At 39.5% G+C, this 22870-nt stretch overlaps 1 protein-coding gene across 3 annotated transcripts in view; it reads left to right on the top strand.

The window, feature by feature from the left end:
• Nucleotides 1–3481: 3481 nt before the first annotated feature.
• Nucleotides 3482–22870, top strand: part of LOC134670070 (G-protein coupled receptor Mth2-like) — a 69133-nt gene continuing 49744 nt past the window's right edge. For all 3 annotated transcript variants that reach the window (XM_063527745.1, XM_063527743.1, XM_063527746.1), the window contains exon 1: nt 3482–4264. In XM_063527745.1, the coding sequence (XP_063383815.1) occupies nt 3827–4264 (438 nt within the window). In that variant the 5' untranslated portion in view covers nt 3482–3826. The remainder of the gene's footprint in view (nt 4265–22870) is intronic.

The following is a 22870-nucleotide window of genomic DNA, read 5'->3' as shown; positions in this document are numbered from 1 at the left end:
CTGCTATTTAAGGTTTTTTTTACCGTTAACCATTTATTTAGACTTTATTACAATCTTTAATATAATTAACATTATTTTTACGAATGTGCCATACGTTCAAATAGATAGTTGAACTTTGCATTTAAAATATATTTCTAATAAAAATAACATTGGTATTTTGCGGCTTTTCGGCAAAGTAACCTCAAAAATGTATACCTCAAAAAGCTAGTGTGATTAGTATTTACGCTATATAAATAAGTACCTTATCAACATTAGTATATACCTCTTGAAAAAACGCATTTTTAAGGGGTAGGGCAGAAGTAGGGGAGGCTGGGTACGTTGTAACAGGGTTAGATTAATCTGCCCAAAAATTCTTAGCTTCTGCTCAGAGACCAGGGTGGGGCAACTGCCCCACCTACACCGTGGGTACGCCTATGGATATTATGTGCACTAAATTCTTATAATTAATATAAACACAATTTTTAGCAACACTTACCTATTTACCTTCACAGCGCTTATGTAAAACGAAGTAATGGAATGTGATTACCGCAATAATGAGTTAACCTCTCCTAACACATTATATTGATATTTTAGTAGGTGGGTAGGTTTGCGTTATGCCTATTAGGGCTGATTTACACATTTATTAATGTTAAGTTAGGTCAGGAAATGAATGCTCAAAAAACGTTGTAGAGGGAAATGCTAGGAACACAATTTTTGACTCCGTAACTTTGTTTAGACTAGTTAGGAGGTGAACATATCAAAAGTCCCCGGCTGTAGCCTCGGTGCTGCGGGGCAGAGGGGGGTAAGAAGGTCGAATTTTTCGGTTTTTCATTGATATCTTGGAAACTTTGCATCTTAGCGACATGACTACTAAGACAAACCGAAAGCTCATAAAATTAGTTACAAGTTTTATCTAGTCAAGTTTTTCGATATCTTGAATAGTTTTTGAGATACTCGCTCTTGAAAGTTTATTTAGGGATTTTAATTTTATCTTGATATCTACATCAGTGACGCTGTTAGGCCATGTTTGGTATAATTTTCGTATAAATCGGGGGTGCTGAATTCATTTATGGTATCACATTGACACTATTCTGAAGTAAAACCAAAATTAAAAAAAATATATTTTGTTAAAATCCTACTTCACGCTTAAACCGCTGAACCAATTTCGTTGAAATTTGGTATAGAAATAGTTTCAGTCTCGACACAGGACATAGGATGGTTTTTATAACCAAAAGCATCTTTTGAGGATGTGAAAAGTGGGGTGGAAGTTTGTATGAGGAGTCAATAATCGCTGAACAGGTTTAGGTGAAATTTAGGATGGTATACATCTGTGATTTAGATGAAAATGATACCTAACATGACTTCAAACCTTACCTTAAGCAGTATTAACCTCAGGAATTCAGTTTCGTTGACGAAGTTGAATTCCCCCCATACTCCATTACACAACTTTAAAGGATGATTATTGAGATAAAAAGTATATTATGTCCTGTCTTGGGACTCGAAATATCTGTATACCAAATTACAATTAAATCGGTTGAGCGGTTTAAGCATGAAGATGAATATAAAAAAAAGTTATATGTTTAAAGTTTATATGTTTTTTCTTAGGAATGGTGTCAATGTGATACCAAAAATGAATTCAGCACCCCCGATTTATGCGAAAATGATACCAAACACGGCCTAGCAGCTTCACTAATGTAGATATCAAGATAAAATTGAAAGCCCTAAATAAACTTTCAAGAGCGGATATCTCAAAAACTATTCAAGATATCGAAAATTTTGACTGAATAAAACTTGTAACAAATTTTATCAGCTTTTGGTTTGTCTCAGTAGTCATGTCGCTAAGACGCAAAGTTTCCAAGATATTAGTGAAAAACCGAAAAATGAGACCTTCTTTCCCCCCTCTCCCCCCCAGCACCGGGGCTACGGCCGGGGACTTTTGATATGTTCACCTCCTAACTAGTCCAAACAAAGTTACGGAGTCAAAAATTGTGTTCCTAGCATTTCCCTCTATAACTTCTTATTTCTTGGCCTAAGTGCGAGTTCATACAATTGCTACTAGGAAATGTATTATGTTATGTGTGTAAATCAGGCCTTACTGCAATAAGTTAAGGTAACTAAACGCATTTGATGTAAAACAGACAACCAGGGCTGCCAGATAGTATAATAGGCTACGAAATTCGTATAATGAAATTATTTTCTTATACATGTCGTATAGTTGGTCAATCGGTATAATTGTATACGAAAAAAACACCGATGTTAAACTACTGTCAATGGTTCAAAAAACCAAGTGCTCAAATTGCGGGCATCTTTCTCTGTCACTCTTATTACGCTGTCATTGGAGTAAAAGAGAAAGATCCCCGCAATTTGGGGGCTCACCGCAGTTATTAAAAAATCGATTTAAAATAATAGTTTTTTTTTGTACTCGTATAATGCAATCGAATTTCGTATAATTGCGGGCACAGGATCGCATAATCAAGATTTATGTACTAGCAGCCCTGCAGACAACATAATGTAGGACACAATGTAACAAGGAGAAGAAAAAAAACCGGCCAAGTGCGTGTCGGACTCGCGCACGAAGGGTTCTGTACCATAATGCAAAAAAAGGCAAAAAAAAACGGTCACCCATCCAAGTACTGACCCCGCCCGACGTTGCTTAACTTTGGTCAAAAATCACGTTTATTGTATGGGAGCCGCACTTAAATCTTTATTTTATTGTGTTTTTAGTAGGTATTTGTTGTTATAGCGGCAACAGAAATACATCATCTGTGAAAATTTCAACTGTCTAGCTATCACGGTTCGTGAGATACAGCCTGTTGACAGACGGACGGACGGACTGACGGACGGACGGACGGACAGCAGAGTCTTAGTAATAGGGTCCCGTTTTACCCTTTGGGTACGGAACCCTAAAAAAACACAAATTCGTTAAGGATTAGTGTTTTTTTGATAATGAATCTCCTTGGATATCACGGGCCTATAATCCCGGTTTTTTGATAGGCTTGCGTGGGGACACAGATCCAACACGTAGAGGCCCCTTGGAGAGCTTTAATGTCATGTAGAACGCCTGCTGGAACCCGTTGATAATGAATTATTATTATATGGCGGATCTAAGTCGTCGTTCGGCGGTTATCACACTGATGCGGATTTAGAACAGAAGGTCTACCGTGAACCACGTTCGACGTGTTGCCTCTCTGTCGCACCTGTAAATTCGTAACGTAGCTGAAAATCCCTACTCTTATTTCTACTATAATGTAGTAACAGGACAGGTGACAAGCAAAACTCAATAATTACCGCCTAAAGGTACCATAGAGAACCATATTAGTACTCAAATAAGGTTGATTTTTGTTTAACTATTTTTAGTAATAAGTGAGTTTTGCCTGTCACCTGACGATATTTTAGTCAATCGTATAGGTACCTAAGACTTCAGTCAGTTAGGTTCCAGAGCTTTGTCAGCTATAGTATTAGCGTGCGGGTTGAGCTAATGAGGGAAACTCGAGCACGGCAGTCGGGGATCAACCGGCGCGCCATACACACGCCTCACGCCCTCTCGCGGACTATCCAAAGATCGCGATACTTTATCTCTTATCATCATAACACACTTATAAAAAATGAGACATCGAATTACCTCACGAGTGCCCAGATAACACGGTACTTGTGATAAGGCGTAAACGATTTGATTTAGTTGCAATTTTGTTAGTCATTTTAAATACTAAGAAAATTCGTGTTATTTATTATTGCAAAACTTAAGTTATCAGTAAGTGCAGTCAAATGTTATTGCTAGATATCTTATTAAGACTGTAAACAAGTCGTTTCTTTGTCTATCCATGAATAAACTGTTGTAGTATTAACGATGTTGAAAACATTGATAGTTTTTCCGCTAATTTTACTGTGCAGTGTAAACTGTGATCCGTGTAGGAGAATTGAAAGTGTGAACATTACATATGGTGAACAGTTTGAGAACAATTCAATTTTCTACGATGGGGTGGAGTATGCCGAAGGCTCGTGGTACGAAGTTGAAGAAAACAATGAGACTGTCAGGCTTGGCTGTCCATGTATTGGACGTACATGCCTCTGGAAGTGCTGCCAAAGCGGTCAACTCTTCATCAATGGACAATGCACGGACTATGACTTACAGGAAATCAACCCCTTCAGTCCACAGATATTCAAAGACAGGGAAAGCCTGGACATAAAAGCACATGAGTATTTCTTTTACATGTACAACAATAAGCTGTGTGAGTCTCGGTATTTGGTGGATTCGATGTGGGGCGAAGGAATTTATATTCAACAGGTCAGTACTGTACCCAATATTACTACCCAATATTCTTCAACGTGGCATGGAATAGATCTGGTATAATTTTTAAGAAAAAAAAACCGACTTCCATGGGGGCCGATGAAAGATTATTGTAGATGGTACACTATGTAGAAAAGGAGGTAAAACCACCCACTTTTTTACTAGCATTTCGCTTCTGTATAATGGCTCCTCTACAGGATGGGCCAACGCCGGCCACTCCAAGGGACGCAGCCATGCACTATCACTTGCTCCCTCTAACGCATAAATGCGTCCCTTGGAGTGGCCGGCGTTGGCCCACCGTGAAGAGGAGCCATGACGGTCGTAGTTCTAGCCTAACCTAAGAACCTAACCCACTCTGTCGTGTATAAAAAATAATAATGTTTTAAATGTTTGAGTAATTAATGGAAAAATGCCTCGGATAAGATCCGCGGTAAAACATTGGACTATTGGAGTACAAGGGTCCTCTTGTTATTCTAACCTGGTTAATGGGAACTTGGTAGGATATTGAAAAGATAAAACCAAATGTCTGACATGCAATTTAATATACTCCGCTAACTACTTACAAGGCACTCCGCTTCAGGGCGGGCGCTACTCAAAATACAATCTGTTTCTATAAACCGTTGGCGGTTATGGAGTGACACTATGGCAATCCTTAAACTACGATCGCGAGACGGGCGAAACGCGAAGTTTTGGCTAAAACCTAAAACGAAAGTCTAGTGCACTCACGGATACCGGGTGTAGCTTTCATCCTGGAACTTAGCGTAGCAGACAGATCGACGTAGATCAGCGGCGGGCGTTCATCGAGCCCCAGCTGTGACAAGCTAAGGCGAGAACAACCCGCGGCGCTCGGACTTTCACGGGAAGGACCCGCACGAAGACACCTTGGAGTCGTCGGACGGCAGCATAGCCATCCGACACACGGCCTGCAGATCGCGGCCGCGTCCTACGGCGTGGAAGCAGCGTCAGCATGACGCTCAGCAAAATCGGGGACGCGCAACAGCGCGCCAGGGAACACGATCACCAACCGTGCTCATGTCCATCGGCGACACGGGACGCACTAAGTAAATCACGCGCACAATTTACGCACAGCGATATACGCACTTTACAAATCGGTCTCCCACCAGCCGGACCAGGCGGCGGAAGGAGACGAGGTAATTCCTCTTAATCTTTAATTAGACACCATCTACATCCTAGCGTATTCCCATTCCAAGTCCAAGTGAAGTGACCGTCTGAAATAATCTCCTACCGGACACGTTGCGTTTCGATTCACATCAACACATTAAACGTCAAACCAACTTAAATCCTTTCCAAATCAAATGATTCTCGAAAAATACCAATGCTCGTTAATACTTGTAATATTTTAAGTGGTTAATAATAATTACTAATAATTATATTTTTATCGTACGTTTCTACTTTGTTTCCTTTGGAATATATCCTTGCTTATGCCTGAACAAAACGCCTATATTCTTAGCTGTCACCGGGCTGTCACGCTTACGACTACCCAACGAAAGTCTTTTTTATGTTTTTATATAATTTCATAAATGATTCTAAAATACAAATTAAATTAGGATGTGACCTACTTGGGCAGTTAGGGTAGGCCAGGAGGATCATTTTGATATGCATGAAGCCGGGTTTGGTTCAACAACCTCCGCGCAATCTGGGTGACAAGTTCCGTTCAAGTGGCATACTCTTTAGACTTGTTTCTTCGAAACCAGTTAACCAGGAGGCAGGATATGCTAATCAACCTACAGCTGAGAAGGTACATTATAGTTTTACATAAGTGTCATACTCTGGTGTATGTTATTTTGTTGGAAATGCGACAGTCATGTTGTACCGGTTATCTTGTATGGAAAAGCATGTATTTATCCTAGGCAAATACGTAGCATCGCTACAATATCCCCTCTCTCGGCAAAGAGGTTAAGCACCGGTTAACCGAGGCAGCCGGGGTAACCGGAGAAAAAAGAAATTAACCGGATACCTAATCAACAAATCCATTAGGATGTTAATTATACATATTCGTTTAACATTAAGCTTAGAACCGTATTTATTGTGCATGCTAAATATTACTATGTTTTAATCTACCTATGTCCATCTCTGGGACTGTAAGTTTTATTTCTAAATGTTAACTCTATTAGAAATCACAGTGCATGGCCACTACACTGTGGTTTCTGCAACCTAACTAAAAATATTTTTTTTTTCAATTCAAGTAATCCTAAATTGACTGGTTTAGCCACTATTTAACATTAATAATAATAAGCTAACTCCCTATTCTAAGATTCACTAAAGTATTTAAATCCAATTTAAATATTAAGTTTTTTCAACTATATTTATAAATTCTTACTATTTAGTATATTACAAGTAGTTATATACATAATGCAATATTAAGAATTAAGTTTTAATATGGCATGTCATAGGACTACAAAATTAAATTACTAGTACCTTAATGTAATGTGGTAACTAGTTGCTAATTTATATCTACAAATAATATCAATAATAGTGGAGGCTAACTTGTAGCTCACACTCAAGTCAAATCCCAATGTGTAGCCAGCGGGCTTACACTAAGTGAAAAAAAAACTTAGTTTTCTTTTTCATGTCTAAGTCAGTGAATTATATCCAATATAATTACATCACCCTGGACCCTTAGGGTGTGTAGTCACAAAAAAATTTGGTTTCCCTAGAAACGCTTGAAAAAAAATCTTGACCAAATGAGTCAAGGAGGTACGCGTACTCAAAAAAAATGGGTTGTTACCTAAGTTCACCCGAATAAAAAATAAGTTACTAACTTGAAAATACACCTTGCAAAATATAATATTGAGCATAATGTCACTAAACCAATGCTTTAAAATTAAATGGTAACTGATTTTTTCCAGATTACCTTAACTACAAAGCGGTTTGCTCTAGCAGTCGGAAATTCGGAGGTTATGTGACGAATCAGGAATACTACTCCAAATGGAATGCAGCATGCCGTTCAACAACATGTCCCTACCTTTAGCGAATACAAATGGTGCATGTTTCAGCAGAACTTTAAAAAATGCTATGCTAAGATAGCCGAAATTGAGGTTGATTCTAAGACTAATGTCCTCAAATTTCAAAAAAAAAAAAAAAACAAAAACAAATAATATGAACATTTAAGTTCTATAAAATAGTTCTATTTAGAACCGAATAAGTCAAAAACCAAGAAATTTAGAGTGTCTCGTCTGTCATACTAAGTCTGCGGAATGAAAAGTTTGAGTTGGTTTGAGAAATAAAAATGGATAAATATTTTAATACCTTTGAAATGGGTGGGTCGGGCGGGTGATTGTCTAACGCGGCACCCCATGGTCGCGTATTAAACAATGAGGCATTAGGTATGGGTAGGGGTGAGTAGATAAGGTATCCCCCCCCCTCCTACTTCATAAAATTCCTCTCCTTCCCCGTCCGGCATGTCGGTAGAAAAAAATGGTTTGCTTGTGTCAGGGTATGTAATAAAGTATAATAAATTGGTAACACTTCACTTTATACAGGAAGTGTTAAAATAAATTACCTACCTCTCAAATGGAGCATGGTGAAAAAAAATAATACGTGGCTGAGCGCTATGCTAATTAGTTATAGTGTAGCCTAATAATAATTGTAATAATTGATGAATTTGTTACCCTGTCACAAGTAAACTTACAAATTAATTAATATTATATTTTTAAAACAAATAATTTCACTCAATTTTTAAATATTAAGTTTTTTTTTAAATGACAAAAATTTTATAAATTTATGTTATCACTCCCCCAAGCTCACAGCAACCAGGTTGATATTTAAAACTTTTTTTCGGGCGCCATTGTCGTGTATAAAAAATAATAAGAATTTACCTTACATTGTAGTGTATAAAAAATAAATTTAAAGTAGCGTGACATTGTCGTGAATAAAAAATAATAATGTTTTAAATGTTTAAATAGTCAATAGGAAAAATGCCTCGGATAAGATCCGCGGTAAAACATTGGACTATTGGAGTACAAGGGTCCTCTTGTTATTCTAACCTGGTTAATGGGAACTTGGTAGGATATTGAAAAGATAAAACCAAATGTCTGACATGCAATTTAATATACTCCGCTAACTACTTACAAGGCACTCCGCTTCAGGGCGGGCGCTACTCAAAATACAATCTGTTTCTATAAACCGTTGGCGGTTATGGAGTGACACTATGGCAATCCTTAAACTACGATCGCGAGACGGGCGAAACGCGAAGTTTTGGCCAAAACCTAAAACGAAAGTCTAGTGCACTCACGGATACCGGGTGTAGCTTTCATCCTGGAAATTAGCGTAGCAGACAGATCGACGTAGATCAGCGGCGGGCGTTCATCGAGCCCCAGCTGTGACAAGCTAAGGCGAGAACAACCCGCGGCGCTCGGACTTTCACGGGAAGGACCCGCACGAAGACACCTTGGAGTCGTCGGACGGCAGCATAGCCATCCGACACACGGCCTGCAGATCGCGGCCGCGTCCTACGGCGTGGAAGCAGCGTCAGCATGACGCTCAGCAAAATCGGGGACGCGCAACAGCGCGCCAGGGAACACGATCACCAACCGTGCTCATGTCCATCGGCGACACGGGACGCACTAAGTAAATCACGCGCACAATTTACGCACAGCGATATACGCACTTTACAAATCGGTCTCCCACCAGCCGGACCAGGCGGCGGAAGGAGACGAGGTAATTCCTCTTAATCTTTAATTAGACACCATTTACATCCTAGCGTATTCCCATTCCAAGTCCAAGTGAAGTGACCGTCTGAAATAATCTCCTACCGGACACGTTGCGTTTCGATTCACATCAACACATTAAACGTCAAACCAACTTAAATCCTTTCCAAATCAAATGATTCTCGAAAAATACCAATGCTCGTTAATACTTGTAATATTTTAAGTGGTTAATAATAATTACTAATAATTATATTTTTATCGTACGTTTCTACTTTGTTTCCTTTGGAATATATCCTTGCTTATGCCTGAACAAAACGCCTATATTCTTAGCTGTCACCGGGCTGTCACGCTTACGACTACCCAACGAAAGTCTTTTTTATGTTTTTATATAATTTCATAAATGATTCTAAAATACAAATTAAATTAGGATGTGACCTACTTGGGCAGTTAGGGTAGGCCAGGAGGATCATTTTGATATGCATGAAGCCGGGTTTGGTTCAACAACCTCCGCGCAATCTGGGTGACAAGTTCCGTTCAAGTGGCATACTCTTTAGACTTGTTTCTTCGAAACCAGTTAACCAGGAGGCAGGATATGCTAATCAACCTACAGCTGAGAAGGTACATTATAGTTTTACATAAGTGTCATACTCTGGTGTATGTTATTTTGTTGGAAATGCGACAGTCATGTTGTACCGGTTATCTTGTATGGAAAAGCATGTATTTATCCTAGGCAAATACGTAGCATCGCTACAACTCCTCAGTTCGAACCTAATCAAACCCACTTTTCAAGTAGCATTTCGTTTCTGTAAGGCTCGCAGTTCTAACCTAACCTAATCCTTGTTCGGTTCTGTGAGGATCGCAGTTCAAACCTAACCTAACCCACTTAATGGCGCATGCCGTGCGGTGTACGGGGGTTTAAGCGGGAGGGGCTAGTAAGATTGGCATCATCGTACTTTATACCTACATTAATTTTATGGTAGGTAATCATAGTTGTTTATTTAGTTAAGGTATCATAGTGGTTTTCTGGGTCAAGGTCCGGGTCCGAGTCCGGGTCAGAGTCCGGGTCCGTGTCCGGGTCCGAGACCGGGTCCGAGTCCGGATCCGAGTCCGGGTCCGAGTCCGGTTCCGAGTCCAGGTCCGAATCCGGATCCGAGTCCAGGTCCGGGTCCGAACCGGATCCGGGTCCGAACCGGATCCGGGTATGAGTCCGAGTCCGGGTCCCAGTCCAAGTCAAAATCGAAATTCGTAATCACCAAACGTGTACCATGCGTCATTGAAGAGTTCTGTTCTGGTCATCATCAGCAGTTCCACTTCATCAAATGCGACAGTTTTGAATGTAAATGCTTGATTTTATGATGACAATACAAAAAAATCTATACGTATGCCTTTAATATTTGAGGAGTTCCCTCGATTCCTTATGGATCCCATCATCAGAACTCGAGCTTGACAAAAATGTGGCTTAAAAGCTTAACTTGCTTAACGAACATAACGAAAAGGAAAAATCGCCAAACGTGAACTATGCGTCGTTGAAGAGTTCTGTTCTGATCATCATCAGCAGTTCCACTTCATCAAATGCAACAGTTTTAATGAAAATGCTTGATTTTCTGATGTAAATACAAAAATCTCTATACGCATGCCTTTAAGATTTGAGGAGTTCCCTTGATTCCTCATGGATCCCATCATCAGAACTCGAGCTTGACAAAAATGTGGCTTAAAAACTTAACTTGCTTAACAAACATAACGACGAGGACAAATCGCCAACCGTGAACTATGCGTCGTTGAAGAGTTCTGTTCTGATCATCATCAGCAGTTCCACTTCATCAAATGCAACAGTTTTTAATAAAAATGCTTGATTTTCTGATGTAAATACAAAAATCTCTATACGCATGCCTTTAAGATTTGAGGAGTTCCCTTGATTCCTCATGGATCCCATCATCAGAACTCGAGCTTGACAAAAATGTGGCTTAAAAATTTAACTTGCTTAACAAACATAACGAAGAGGACAAATCGCCAACCGTGAACTATGCGTCATTGAAGAGTCCCGTTATGATCATCATCAGCAGTTCCACTTCATCAAATGTCACTTTTTTGGATGTATATGCTTGATTCGTTGATAAAAAACCAAAAATCACTATGTGTATGCCTTTAAGATTTGAGGAGTTCCCTCGATTCCTCATGGATCCCATCATCAGAACTGGATTTTGACAAAAACGGGACCAATCTGTATGCATATACATTCAATCAAAAAAAGAATTTTCAAAATCGGTCCAGTAATGACGGAGTTATGGAGTAACAAACATAAAAAAAAATAAAAAAATAATTAAAAAAAATAAAAAAAATAAACAAAAACATACAACCGAATTGAGAACCTCCTTCTTTGAGATTTGGAAGTCGGTTAATAAAGTAGATAAATCCATTGAAATGCTACACTTCACCTTGCATCAAATAAGGTTCGGTTTTTTTTTTTTTAACCAAAGACCCGCCCCGGCTTCGCACGGGGTACACAAAACCGTAACAAATTATACACATAAACCTTCCTCAAGAATCACTCTATCTAGGTGAAAACCGCATGAAAATCCGTTCAGTAGTTTTTGGGTTTGTCGCCAATATACAAATACACAAACAGACAGACGCGGCCCCATAAAACATAAGTATGTTTTAATAAACAGACAGGCAGACAGACGGAAGGACAACAAAGTGATCCTATAAGGGTTTTTCCCTAAAGAACCCTAAAAAAACATCAGTGGCAGCGCGTTAAATATATTCGTAGGCAAGCCGGAGCTAACTTAGCTTCCTTTTATTCATGAGCTGAATGAACAGTGCTAAACTTGCGTGAAAATTAGGTACCTAACCTAAGCCAAGGGGCCCGTTTCACAAAAGCTTGTAACTTGTAATACAAGCGGATGTCACTTTTTGACAGCTTTTGTTAGAAAGGGACTTCCACTTGTATTACAATTTACAAGCTTTTGATAAACAGGGCACAGGTCGTATCAAAACCAGTGCAAAACCATAATCATTTATTAAATTTGAATCGACCCTACGGAGTATGATGTTGGTTTTTGACGTTAAATACGAGCGTAGGAACATACAGTTATCTACCTACTTTAGGTACATGGTATCTTAAAAACGACCTGAAGTAAATTTTGACCATGAGGCCAATGAGTACCTACACCCATTACGATGTGTTGAGTTACAGTGTTACAACCTTGTAGATAACTTACTTAATTTAGAAAAAAATATGTAAACTAGGTTAACTAGGTCAGCAAATTTAGTATATAGATAATACAGGTATACTAGTAGGTATTTTATACAATCGTGATATAATAGAGAGCTTTTCACTCGAGTACCGTGTTTTGACAACAAAGAAAGGTTTCTAAAGGGAAAAGGAAGTTAAAATAAATGAATAATATTCCTTGAGGTTTGAGGTACAATTTTTTAGTGTTCCGTACAAAACTTTGTTTACGGAACACTTATGGGATCACTTCGGTCTTGCAAATCAGTTAAATACGTTTTTCTCAGAGACCGTTTGACATAGATACCTAAAATTTGGAACAGTTATAGCAATTACCACCACTCATATTGTAAATAAGTCAAAACTGCTTATTTCTTATTAAAGGGGGAAATTTAGGGGGTTGAGAGGGGTAGGCTGAAACTTTTTTCATTTGTAAGAATCGTGTGGGGTACCATTAGAAAGCTTGCAAAAAATTGAGTCGATGGACTGATTTTGACTTCATTTTAGACTGCAATAGTTTCGTCAAAAAATGCATTTAAAGTTGCAAGTTTTCATACAAAAATTTTCACCTCTGTCCTGGCGATTTTCGCGAAAACTATAGCTAACAGGCAGCTGACCAGTCAATACCCAACTTAAAGAAGCATGGAGACGGCGGGAAAATTATCAGCTTAACTTTATCTTTATTAGTTTTTCAACTGCAGCTTGACCTTTGGTTGCTTAGGGCTAGCTATCTGATGCTTACACTGGTCAATTCATATTAGGCGAGAAACATCCTTAGTTAAAACTTTGGCATTGAAATTTATGACTTATGTCTTTGACACAAAGTTTAATTCTGCTTGCTTATTTTTGTGGGATATTTAATTTTATCTCAATAGCCTACTATAAGTATGCGAGAGAGCTACAAAATCCGACCTTATTATATTGCAAATAAGTTTCAATTTCGAACGGGCTTTCCAACCAATGGACTAGGCAATTTAAAAAATCTGAAAAATTCAAATTAAGAATTCCGTTCTTGACTGTCGTTGTGTTTTTTTTTCCACAATAGGACACATAGAGTTAGTAAGGCGTATAGAGATAATAAAGTCATTTAATATTTATGAACAGCTTTGGCCTCATGTATAGATTTTATTGAGAGTATCTGATTCGTCGAAACAATATACACAATATTCCTTTTCATTAAGTACCATTACATTTCTGTATTAATTGTATAATTATAATATCTATTAATTATATTCAGTACTTATGTATATTTTTGAACGGATCGGTGAGCAACAAGATTCAGGGCTATAACCGCGAAAATAGAAGTTCGCAAATTGCGAGCATTTTTCTCTGTCACTCTAATTACGCCTTCATTGGAGTTAAAGGGAAAGATCCCCGCAAATTGCGAATTTCGGTTTTCGCGGTAGCCCCTCAGTCCTGTTACGAGAAAATAATTTTGGAAGACATTAATAGTATATGACAGTTAAATATCACAGTTTTTAGAAACAAAGGTAAAATTGACGAAATATTTAAAGTAAGCCGATCTTGTTTTTTAGCAGTTCTAAATAATATTAAAGTCTATATATATGGCATAGAACTAGAAACAAAATCAAAAAAAAAAAATAATGAGTTATAATTCAAATTGAAGGAGTATACATTTAAGGTATTATAGGCCAAGCGCGCACCACGATTTTAATTTTTGTGACACGATTATAGAATCGCGCTGTAATATATCGCAGAAAATTCACTGCGCGCACTGCGATGAAAAAGTCGACGATTTGTTCATTCTCAACATGGATTTCGTACCAGTCGCTTGTCATGAAACGTGTCTTTAATATGCGATTGCTGTATGACTTTGAGCATTTATAACACAAAGGTGATCCCCGTCTCTCTCTCTTCCTTCCTTGCCGTATCCGGCAATGGCGACCCCATCAACAATTCTTATTCGGATTATGAAATGCCCTTATGTGGCTCGTAAAACCAAACTTTGTCTTGAAGATGCGGTCACACGATGCGCAATGGAGTTGTCCAGTCGAGTTGCGGGTGTATGTGTAGGAGGGCTTAGGTCGCGTCTTGCGGATATGACGCTTAGCATCCAGGTCTTCCAGACGCTGCTGCTCAAATTGAGCTACTTTCTTATGAACTCTAGAACGCCATTCCGATCTTGCCAACGCGAAATGCCGACTGAGGTCCGGCCGGAGTTCGATTTTATTATCATAGTGCGCGCGGGGCCATACAACTCCGCATGCTGCAATTCACTTTGCGACAATCGCGTCGCGAACAATCGCGGTAAAATGTGACAAATCACAATTTTAAAATCGCTGCGATTTTTTTGTCGCATATGCGCGCACTAAGCCCAAGCGCGCACCACGATTTTAATTTTTGCGACACGATTTTAGAATCGCGCTGTAATTTATCGCAGAAAATTCACTGCGCGCACTGCGATGAAAAGTCGACGATTTGTTCATTCTCGACATGGATTTCGTACCAGTCGCTTGTCGTGAAACAATATGCAATCGCTGTATGACTTTGAGTATTTATACCACAAAGGTGATCTTCTATTTCTATAATTAAACGGTCAACATCTTGCGTCTCATCTTGTGACTCCATTGGAGAAGCAGGTTCCGATATGTTGATGCTTGGAGAGCGAAATGCCGACTGAGGTCCGGGATGCGATTTTATTATCGCAGTGCGCGCGAGGCCATACAACTCCGTATGCTGCAATTCACTTTGCGACAATCGCGTCGCGAGCAGTCGCGGAAAAATGTGACAAATGACAATTTTAAAATCGCTGCGATTTTTTTGTCGCATATGCGCGCACTGCCATATAAACACATACGTTACATTTCTGCGACTAAATTATCGCGCGACAAAAAGTCGTGGTGCGCGCTTGGCCTAACATATAAACACATACGTTGCATTTCTACGACAAAATTATCGCAGGACAAAAAATCGTGGTGCGCGCTTGGCCTTACTCTAAATTATTATAATACATCAAGCATTCGCGAGATGCTCGACTTCGGTATTCAAACACAAAGCAATAGTACAAGAATCTAACTAAATGCAACGGCCGAAGGAGCGATTCGAAGATCCGAAGCGCCCGGCAGACGCGCGCCTCCCGTAACTTTTCCAAGTATTTTTAAGTACAAGTGTCTAAGTCGCAAGATCCAAAGGCTGAAGTCGCATTGGGCCGAAAGCCCGAAACATCCAGGAGGTCAGTTCTAAACACAGGTAATTAATACAAGTGTCTAAATGCGAAGGCCGGAGGCCGAGCTCCGCGTAGGGCCGAAGGCCCGAAGCCTGCAAGATGTCAGTGGTTAAACACAGAACTGACAGCCTCGACGCTTCGGGCCTTCGGCCCTACGCGGAGCTCGGCCTTCGGCCTTCGCATTTAGATACTTATACTATTGTTCTGTGTTTAAGTACTAACATCCTGGACGCTTCGGGCCTTCGGCTCTATGCGGAGCTCGGCCTTCGGCTTTCGCATTTAGACACTTGTACTATTGTTCTGTGTTAAAGCACTGACATCCTGGACGCTTCGGGCCTTCGGGCTACGCGGAGGTCGGCCTTTGGCCTTCACATTTAGACACTTGTACAGCTTGTACTATTGCTCTGTGCTAAAGCGATGACATTTTGCTAAAGCTCGGCCTTCGGCCTTCGCACTTAAGACACTTTGTACTATTGTTGTGTGTGTAGTTGAATACGGTATCCTAAAAACAGGCAAACAACCTCTGTAAAATGTAACGATGCGAGCGGTACGGCTACCATCAGTTTGGCATTGACATAAACGCTACCGTGGGCGTGAACGTAATTTACTTTCTATGCATCTCGCTCGTACTGACATATTAGTGCGAAAGAGATATACCTATAGGAAGTAAATTACGTTCACGATATCGTTTATGTCAATGCCAAACTGATGGTAGCCGTACGGAACACTAAATGCCTCGAGCTATCTCGGGCTTGGCCAAATTATTTTTATTTGTTTTCGACCGAGATGACACTATATAGTAATAGGATTAAAATTGGTGGTGTCACTGGCATGATCATCTAATATAGGATCATTAGTCATCGCCTAAAGTAAATAGTTTAAAGTAGGAAACCTGTCATTGGGAAGATAATGGCCTGCAACGTCTTGAACTGTGTGATGAGTAGATTGATGTCGCGAAACAAAATCTCAGAAGGAGTAAGACGAGAAATTTCAAAAGTTATCTTATAACTTTTTAAGGGGACGACAGATACACACTATTTCTTAAGGGTCCTCTATCATTCATTCACCTTCGTGTAGCAATTATAGGTTATTTATCGCGAAAACAGGGTGTTAAAGATAGATTATTTTATAAATTCTCTGACCGAAGCTAGTTCTCCCTTTTTTAGGGTTCCGTACCCAAAGCGTAAAACGGGACCCTATTACTAAGACTTCGTTGTCCGTCCGTCCGTCCGTCCGTCCGTCCGTTCGTCCGCCTGTCACCAGGCTATATCTCACGAACCGTGATAGCTAGACAATTGAAATTTTCACAGATTATGTATTTCTGTTGCCGCTATAATAACAAATACTAAAAACAGAATAAAATAAAGATTTAAATGGGGCTCCCTTACAACAAACGTAATTTTTGACCAAAGTTAAGCAACGTCGGGAGTGGTCAGTAGTTGGATGGGTGACCGTTTTTTTTTTGCTTTTTTTTTGTTTTTTTTTTTGAATTATGGTACGGAACCCTTCGTGCGCGAGTCCGACTCGCACTTGCCCGGTTTTTATTTATTTGTGTGAAGTTACAAGAATAAGGTTTTGCGGTCGCCATGGTTCAAGGAAGTCTAACCACGCGACTCAATATTTGAACACGCGAGATAAGGAAACGTCGACGTCTGTTGACAATGGTCAATTGCGCCGGCAATTTAAAGAAGAGCGAACTCACTGAGTAAGCGGAGAGTGGATTTTTGGCATGTGTCATCAGAACAAGGTTTCCCAACATTGCGTCGAGTCTATCAAAAAGTTTAATACTTGTATTGTATTACTAGTTATTTTACCTAATTTGTACCTTAGTAGTATTAGTGAGGTTAACGTGAACTTTCTAGTCGCGTTGAAAAAAAAAGTTATTAACCCTAAAATTAGAATACTAAACTACCGACAAAAAGAATAGATACGAAGTTATATATATCTCTGCTACCGATAACAAATTCTGTGTCAAATTAAATGTCATCACGGTCTGGTTACTTTTGAAAAGTCGTATCTCACTCAAATTTGACAGTTTATTTTCTTCGTAATCAAAATGCTGTCATTACGGTTAAAGAGGTTTTATGTTTATTAATTAGGTAGGTAGGGTGACTATCATTGTAGAGAATTAAATTTGCCCTCACCAAAAAATAAAAAAAATAGGAAAAAGTGTGTTTGTTGTCTAAATACGACGGTACGACGGTGATCGATCAATTATCAGTTACTGAGTGTGCAGGATTAGTCCTGCTCACGTCTCATGATTCACCATGTATATTAGTAGGTAAGTACACAGTAGTTTCATTTTCGTCAAAAATGCAGTAGGTTTCTGCCCTTTCCTTATTGCCAGCTCTCTACGCCCGCCTACAAAAGTATCACACCCACTTCTAAACATATAGTTTTCTTTATATGGTAGTTCAATATAATTTAGAAAAAGAGTTATAAATAACCTTGCATTCTATTTGTTTACATAAGTTGTAAACTACACGAGCCAATACCTAATATTTAGGCGTGCAGCGTAAGTGTAAGCTCATGAACGCGTATTTTCTTGTGTTTCCACGTTTTCTATTTCTGCGCAACACGTTAAAGTAACAAATAGGGTGCATATTGAAAACATAACCTTTTGACAAGTAGATACTATAATATTTACATTGGCTATTTTATTGTTTTCCCATTTTACGTGCCGAAGTCAGAAGTTCAAGTGAGGATTTGTAAATTGTGGAAATAACTATAGCTTGTTGTGGTTTGTGGTTTAAGCTCGGAATGTTAAATAGTAAAATAACATAGGTGCATGTAAATATTCAGGCATTATTCTGGAACAGTCGTATCAAACACTGTCACAAAGTGTACTCACTGAGTTTATTGCGCTTTCGAATAGGTACCTATCTGCGAACGTGCACTTTGCATTACACACCATGCATTAAAAGCCGTTACAGCAATTAGTATGAGCTCATTCTAATGTTTAATATGTAGTCCTAACCGTTTACCCCCAGCGTTTACCCCATCCTAACTGCAATAACTGCTTACCATATTTTCGCGCTTCCAAATTCAAATATTTTTCACGTTTACATCTTAAGCTTCATGGGGCAAACTTAAGGACATATTGAATTGGTATTATATTGCCATTAAATATTCTTTCAGAATACGGGCGTGTATGTAAACCCAATGTGTTTATTGTTTCAACTGGCGCGGTTGCAGCGTGCGCTGTGGCTGATAATTGCCATACGCTGAGAAAAATCTATCAAAGTATACGGTACGGGAATAAAAAGATGGTATAAACTGATGCCACATGTTCAAGAGTTTATGTACTTATAGGAGCCAACAATAGTAGGGCTAGCAAAATGTGTTGAGAGATTCTATGAAAATATTTATGTTACTGAATTATTCATATCATACATAATATAAGTAGATAGGTGTATATACATTTGATATTCGATGACAATAACTAGGTTTAAGTACTTACACCTACTAAAATCATGAACAGAAGCCTTGCATAATACGAGAAGATATGCCGTAAGTATCTCGTATTCGACTAGTATCTAATTTACGGCATGTTTTCAGTGTGTGAATCGAGTGGATTGTGTAAATAGTAACGCAGCTGTTCAGTATCACACCAAATAGTACAGTCGCCATCAGATATATCAGAGCGCCCAAGGTGCTCACAAATATCTGAACACGCCTCTATTGTCAGGGCGTTAGAGTGCGTGTTCAGATATTGTGAACACCTTGGCCGCTCCGATATATCTGATGGCGACTACGTATTTTACTGTAGATACATGCCTAAAGAATAATTGTAACGTGGTTAGCAAATGGAGAGCCACGGAAGAAAGAATGAGCGCGCCATGGAGAGCAAAGTTGCTACGATAAGAGTCGAATAGCGTGGCGCTTTCAAAAGTAAAAGTTATCTAAACTAAGAAATATAATAGTACATTATTGTCGAGGCTCGGAAGTAGCTACTTGCAGGCTGAGGATTCGTTTTAAACGGACGACCTTGGGAGTCCGTTTAAGTGAATCCGAAGCCAGCAAGTAGCCTTCCAGCCGAGTCATATATAGTGCTTTTCTCAAAAATGGTGCAAGAAATATAAATATCATAGAAATATTTTACAAAAGCAACATTCTTACGTATATATTTTCACAGAACAAAGCCCTTGCCGCCTTTTTATTTTTTTTAATAAAAAAATAGAAGTGTATTTTTCTGCCGAAAATACGCCAACCTATTTGAGACAGCTAAATAGTCGCAGTACTAATCATCTGTTTGGCTGTTTAATGGGCCTGTGCCTTCATTTGATATGGCCATTACAACTTTTAAAAAGTTTGGAACTCGACAAATAATGGAATTTGTATGCAACATTGCAGTCCTAAAATCGAGACTGCAATGTTTTTAACTTTTTTATTTTTGACTGACCATAAACTCCGCGCTTCGCGACCTATTTTTTAGATGGCAAAGTCGACTTTGCCGTCCATTTTTGAGAAAAAAAATATATCTATACATATAATAAAGCTGTAGAGGGTCGAAAGTCTGTACATGGAAGATATTTGAAAAAAAGTTGGCTGGGGATACTTAGAATCGATAACAGAACACGTTCCAACAGTTTTTAGAATTTTTGTCTGTTTGTCTGTTTATCTGTTTGTATGTTTATTTGAACGCGCATCACGTGAAAACGGCTGAACGGATTTTGATGCAAACTTTACTAATCTATCGAGAAAATCTCCGGCCAGGTTATAGGCTATAAAAATTCAACCCTTAAAAGGGGGAGTAGCCACAACACTCGCTTGATTTAAGTTTGCCCCTGAATCTTGTGGCGCTACTTAGGAAGGAGGGGCAAACTTTTTTCAAATATGTGCTACCACTATTGAGTACCCTGGTAAACTAACAGATGGCGCTGAATTTAATACGTAGTGACATGAATAGCCACCGGCAAAGGGTTTTGCCAAATTAACTCTAAGTTTAGATGAGGGGGTACGGACATCAACAAATTGAATAATTATGTCGATTTAATAATATACAACAAAATTAAACGACAGTAAATTAATTACCCCTCATTGCACAGTGCCATCTTTTTCACGACTACCCAGAAAAAAAGAGAGAGAGTGTATTGTGTTTTCAGCGTTCGTGTTTGTATGTAGGTATATATTTATTTATCTGAGTTTTTTTATTACACCTTAACTTCTGAATGCGAAATTTGCAAAAATAATGGCGCGTAATTCTTTGGGAAACAATCGGTAGCAGTAGAAGAGTCGTGATTACATGCATAGATTCGATTTCAACACACTCTTTTGCGGTTCGGCGTTAGGTCTTATGCGAGGCCTTCTGCCTTACGGCAAAATTGATCTTCTGCCTTAATTACACTTGGGCGTGGATCCAAATCCAAGCTTTCCTCTTTCGCAGCTGGGCCTACTGTCTTGCTCACACTTCGCCAATTCAATTCACTTGGTCAATTCCAAGCTCTGCTTTCTTGCATCTTTTATGCATGAAAACAACCTCGCTGAGACCCTCGCGAAGCTAGGCTGATAGAAAACTGTCCCATCCCTTCTTTGTATGAAATCCTGGCTTCGCGACTGTTTGGGACTAAAAGTAAAATTGCGTTTTTTATATCGAAAAATTTTCGCGCTCGCTTCGCTCGCGTTTTTAATTACTTTCTAAGGCAAGCATTACTCTGTTGCAACGTTACTGCTGCGGTACTGTCAATTTTCGTCATAAAATGATGTGACTGATTTCCATACTAAAAGTTAAAATGTAAAACTGTCTATCATATTGCGTTTTTATATCGAAAAAATTTCGCGCTCGCTTCGCTCGCGTTTTAATCACTTTCTAAGATATGATAAAGGTGACATTCGGGTGGCGACTGCAGCAGCATTACTCTGTTACAACGTTACTGCTGCAGCACTGTCAATTTTCGTGATAAAATGATGTGACTGATTTCCATACTAAACGTAAAAATGTACAACTTTCTATCAAATTGTGTTTTTATATAGAACAATTTTCGCGCACGCTTCGCTCGCGTTTTCGATTACGTTCTAACCTAACAAATGATAAAGGTGACATTCGGGTGGCGACTGCAGCAGCATTAGGTACTCTGTTGCAAAATTACTGCTGCGGCACTGTCAATTTTCGTGATAAAATGATGTTACTGATTTCCATTCTCAGCTGTAATGCGGCAATGAACTTCACTCAATTTACCAAAAAAAAAAAAAAGTAATCTTAATGACCCTAGGGTGAGGGGGCACCATGGTCTAGAAATGCTTAGGGCATCAAAATATCTTAATCCGGCACTGCTTCGGACTTAACCCGACGTACGTGTCGCGCTGTATGGTTACCAAAGCCGGGCGCCTTCGGAAGAGTCGGGCTACGCCCGTCTTCAAAGAGTCGGGCGTAGACCGACGTACGTGACACGCTGTACGCTTACCAAATTGGGCGCCGAAGGCACCCTCATACTCAAAGCGTCGGGCTACGCCCGACGCACGTGGCACACTGTGCGCGCTCCAAAGCCGGGCGCCTTCGGCGCCCTCATACTAAAAGTGTCGGGCGTAGACGGACGTACGTGATACGCTGTATGCGTTCCAAAGCCGGGCGCCTCCCTCATTCTCAAAGCGTCGGGCGTAACCCGACGTACGTGACACGCTGTACGCTTGCCAAAGTTGGGAGCCGAAGGCACCCTCATACTCAAAGAGTTGGGTTAAGCCCGACGCACGTGGCGCGCTGAATGCGTTCCAAAGCCGGGCTCCTTCGGCGCCCTCATACTAAAAGAGTCGGGAATTGCCCGACGTATGTGACGCACTGCACGCGGTCCAAAGCTAGGCGACTTCGACTTTCTCATACTAAAAAAGTCGGGCGTAATAGTCGGACTAAGGTACTACAAATTGCGCTCTAAAAAGTATGAAACAATAAGATAGAATTATTTTAAGAAATTATCATGCAGGAAATTATAAATGTTATAATTTTTTGAATAAAAAAATACAGCGTAATGTAATTTACTATTTTTTATATATTTAGCAGCTTACTGACACAAACCGAATTCCACGCGGGCGGAGCCGCGGGCACAGCTAGTAAGGAATAAATATATTAAAATTTATAAGAATATATAAAATACCGGTAGTGTAACCTTAATACCTACTGCATTGATGTAGGTATCCTAACTAGGCTATAATATTTAGTAGCCAGTTTAGCTAGGACACTAAAGCACAAGTAGGACAAACAGAAAAAGTAAGGGCAAATTGCCTAGCGTGGTACGGGCATGTGATGCGGAGGGATGAACGTCATGTGACGAGAAAGGTATTACGAATGAATGTGTAGAGAAGTACGAAGAAAGGAACACCGAGGAAAAGGTGGATGGACTGTGTGAGAGATGTGAAACGAACGCAAGTGAATGATGAGATGACGGGCGACAGAAAGGTGTGGAAGAGAATATGCTGCGCCGACCCCAAGTGAATGGGACAAGGGCAAGAGAACGATGACTAAATACTTAGGTACAGCACAAGTAGGTATTAGCTACAATCCGTATCTACTACCTGTAATT

The sequence above is a fragment of the Cydia fagiglandana genome, chromosome 13, assembly GCF_963556715.1.
Source record: "Cydia fagiglandana chromosome 13, ilCydFagi1.1, whole genome shotgun sequence".
NCBI classification, from domain to species: Eukaryota; Metazoa; Arthropoda; class Insecta; order Lepidoptera; family Tortricidae; genus Cydia; species Cydia fagiglandana.
The sequence above is the reverse complement of the archived record's forward strand: the minus strand, read 5'-3'. Positions and strand labels throughout refer to the sequence as shown.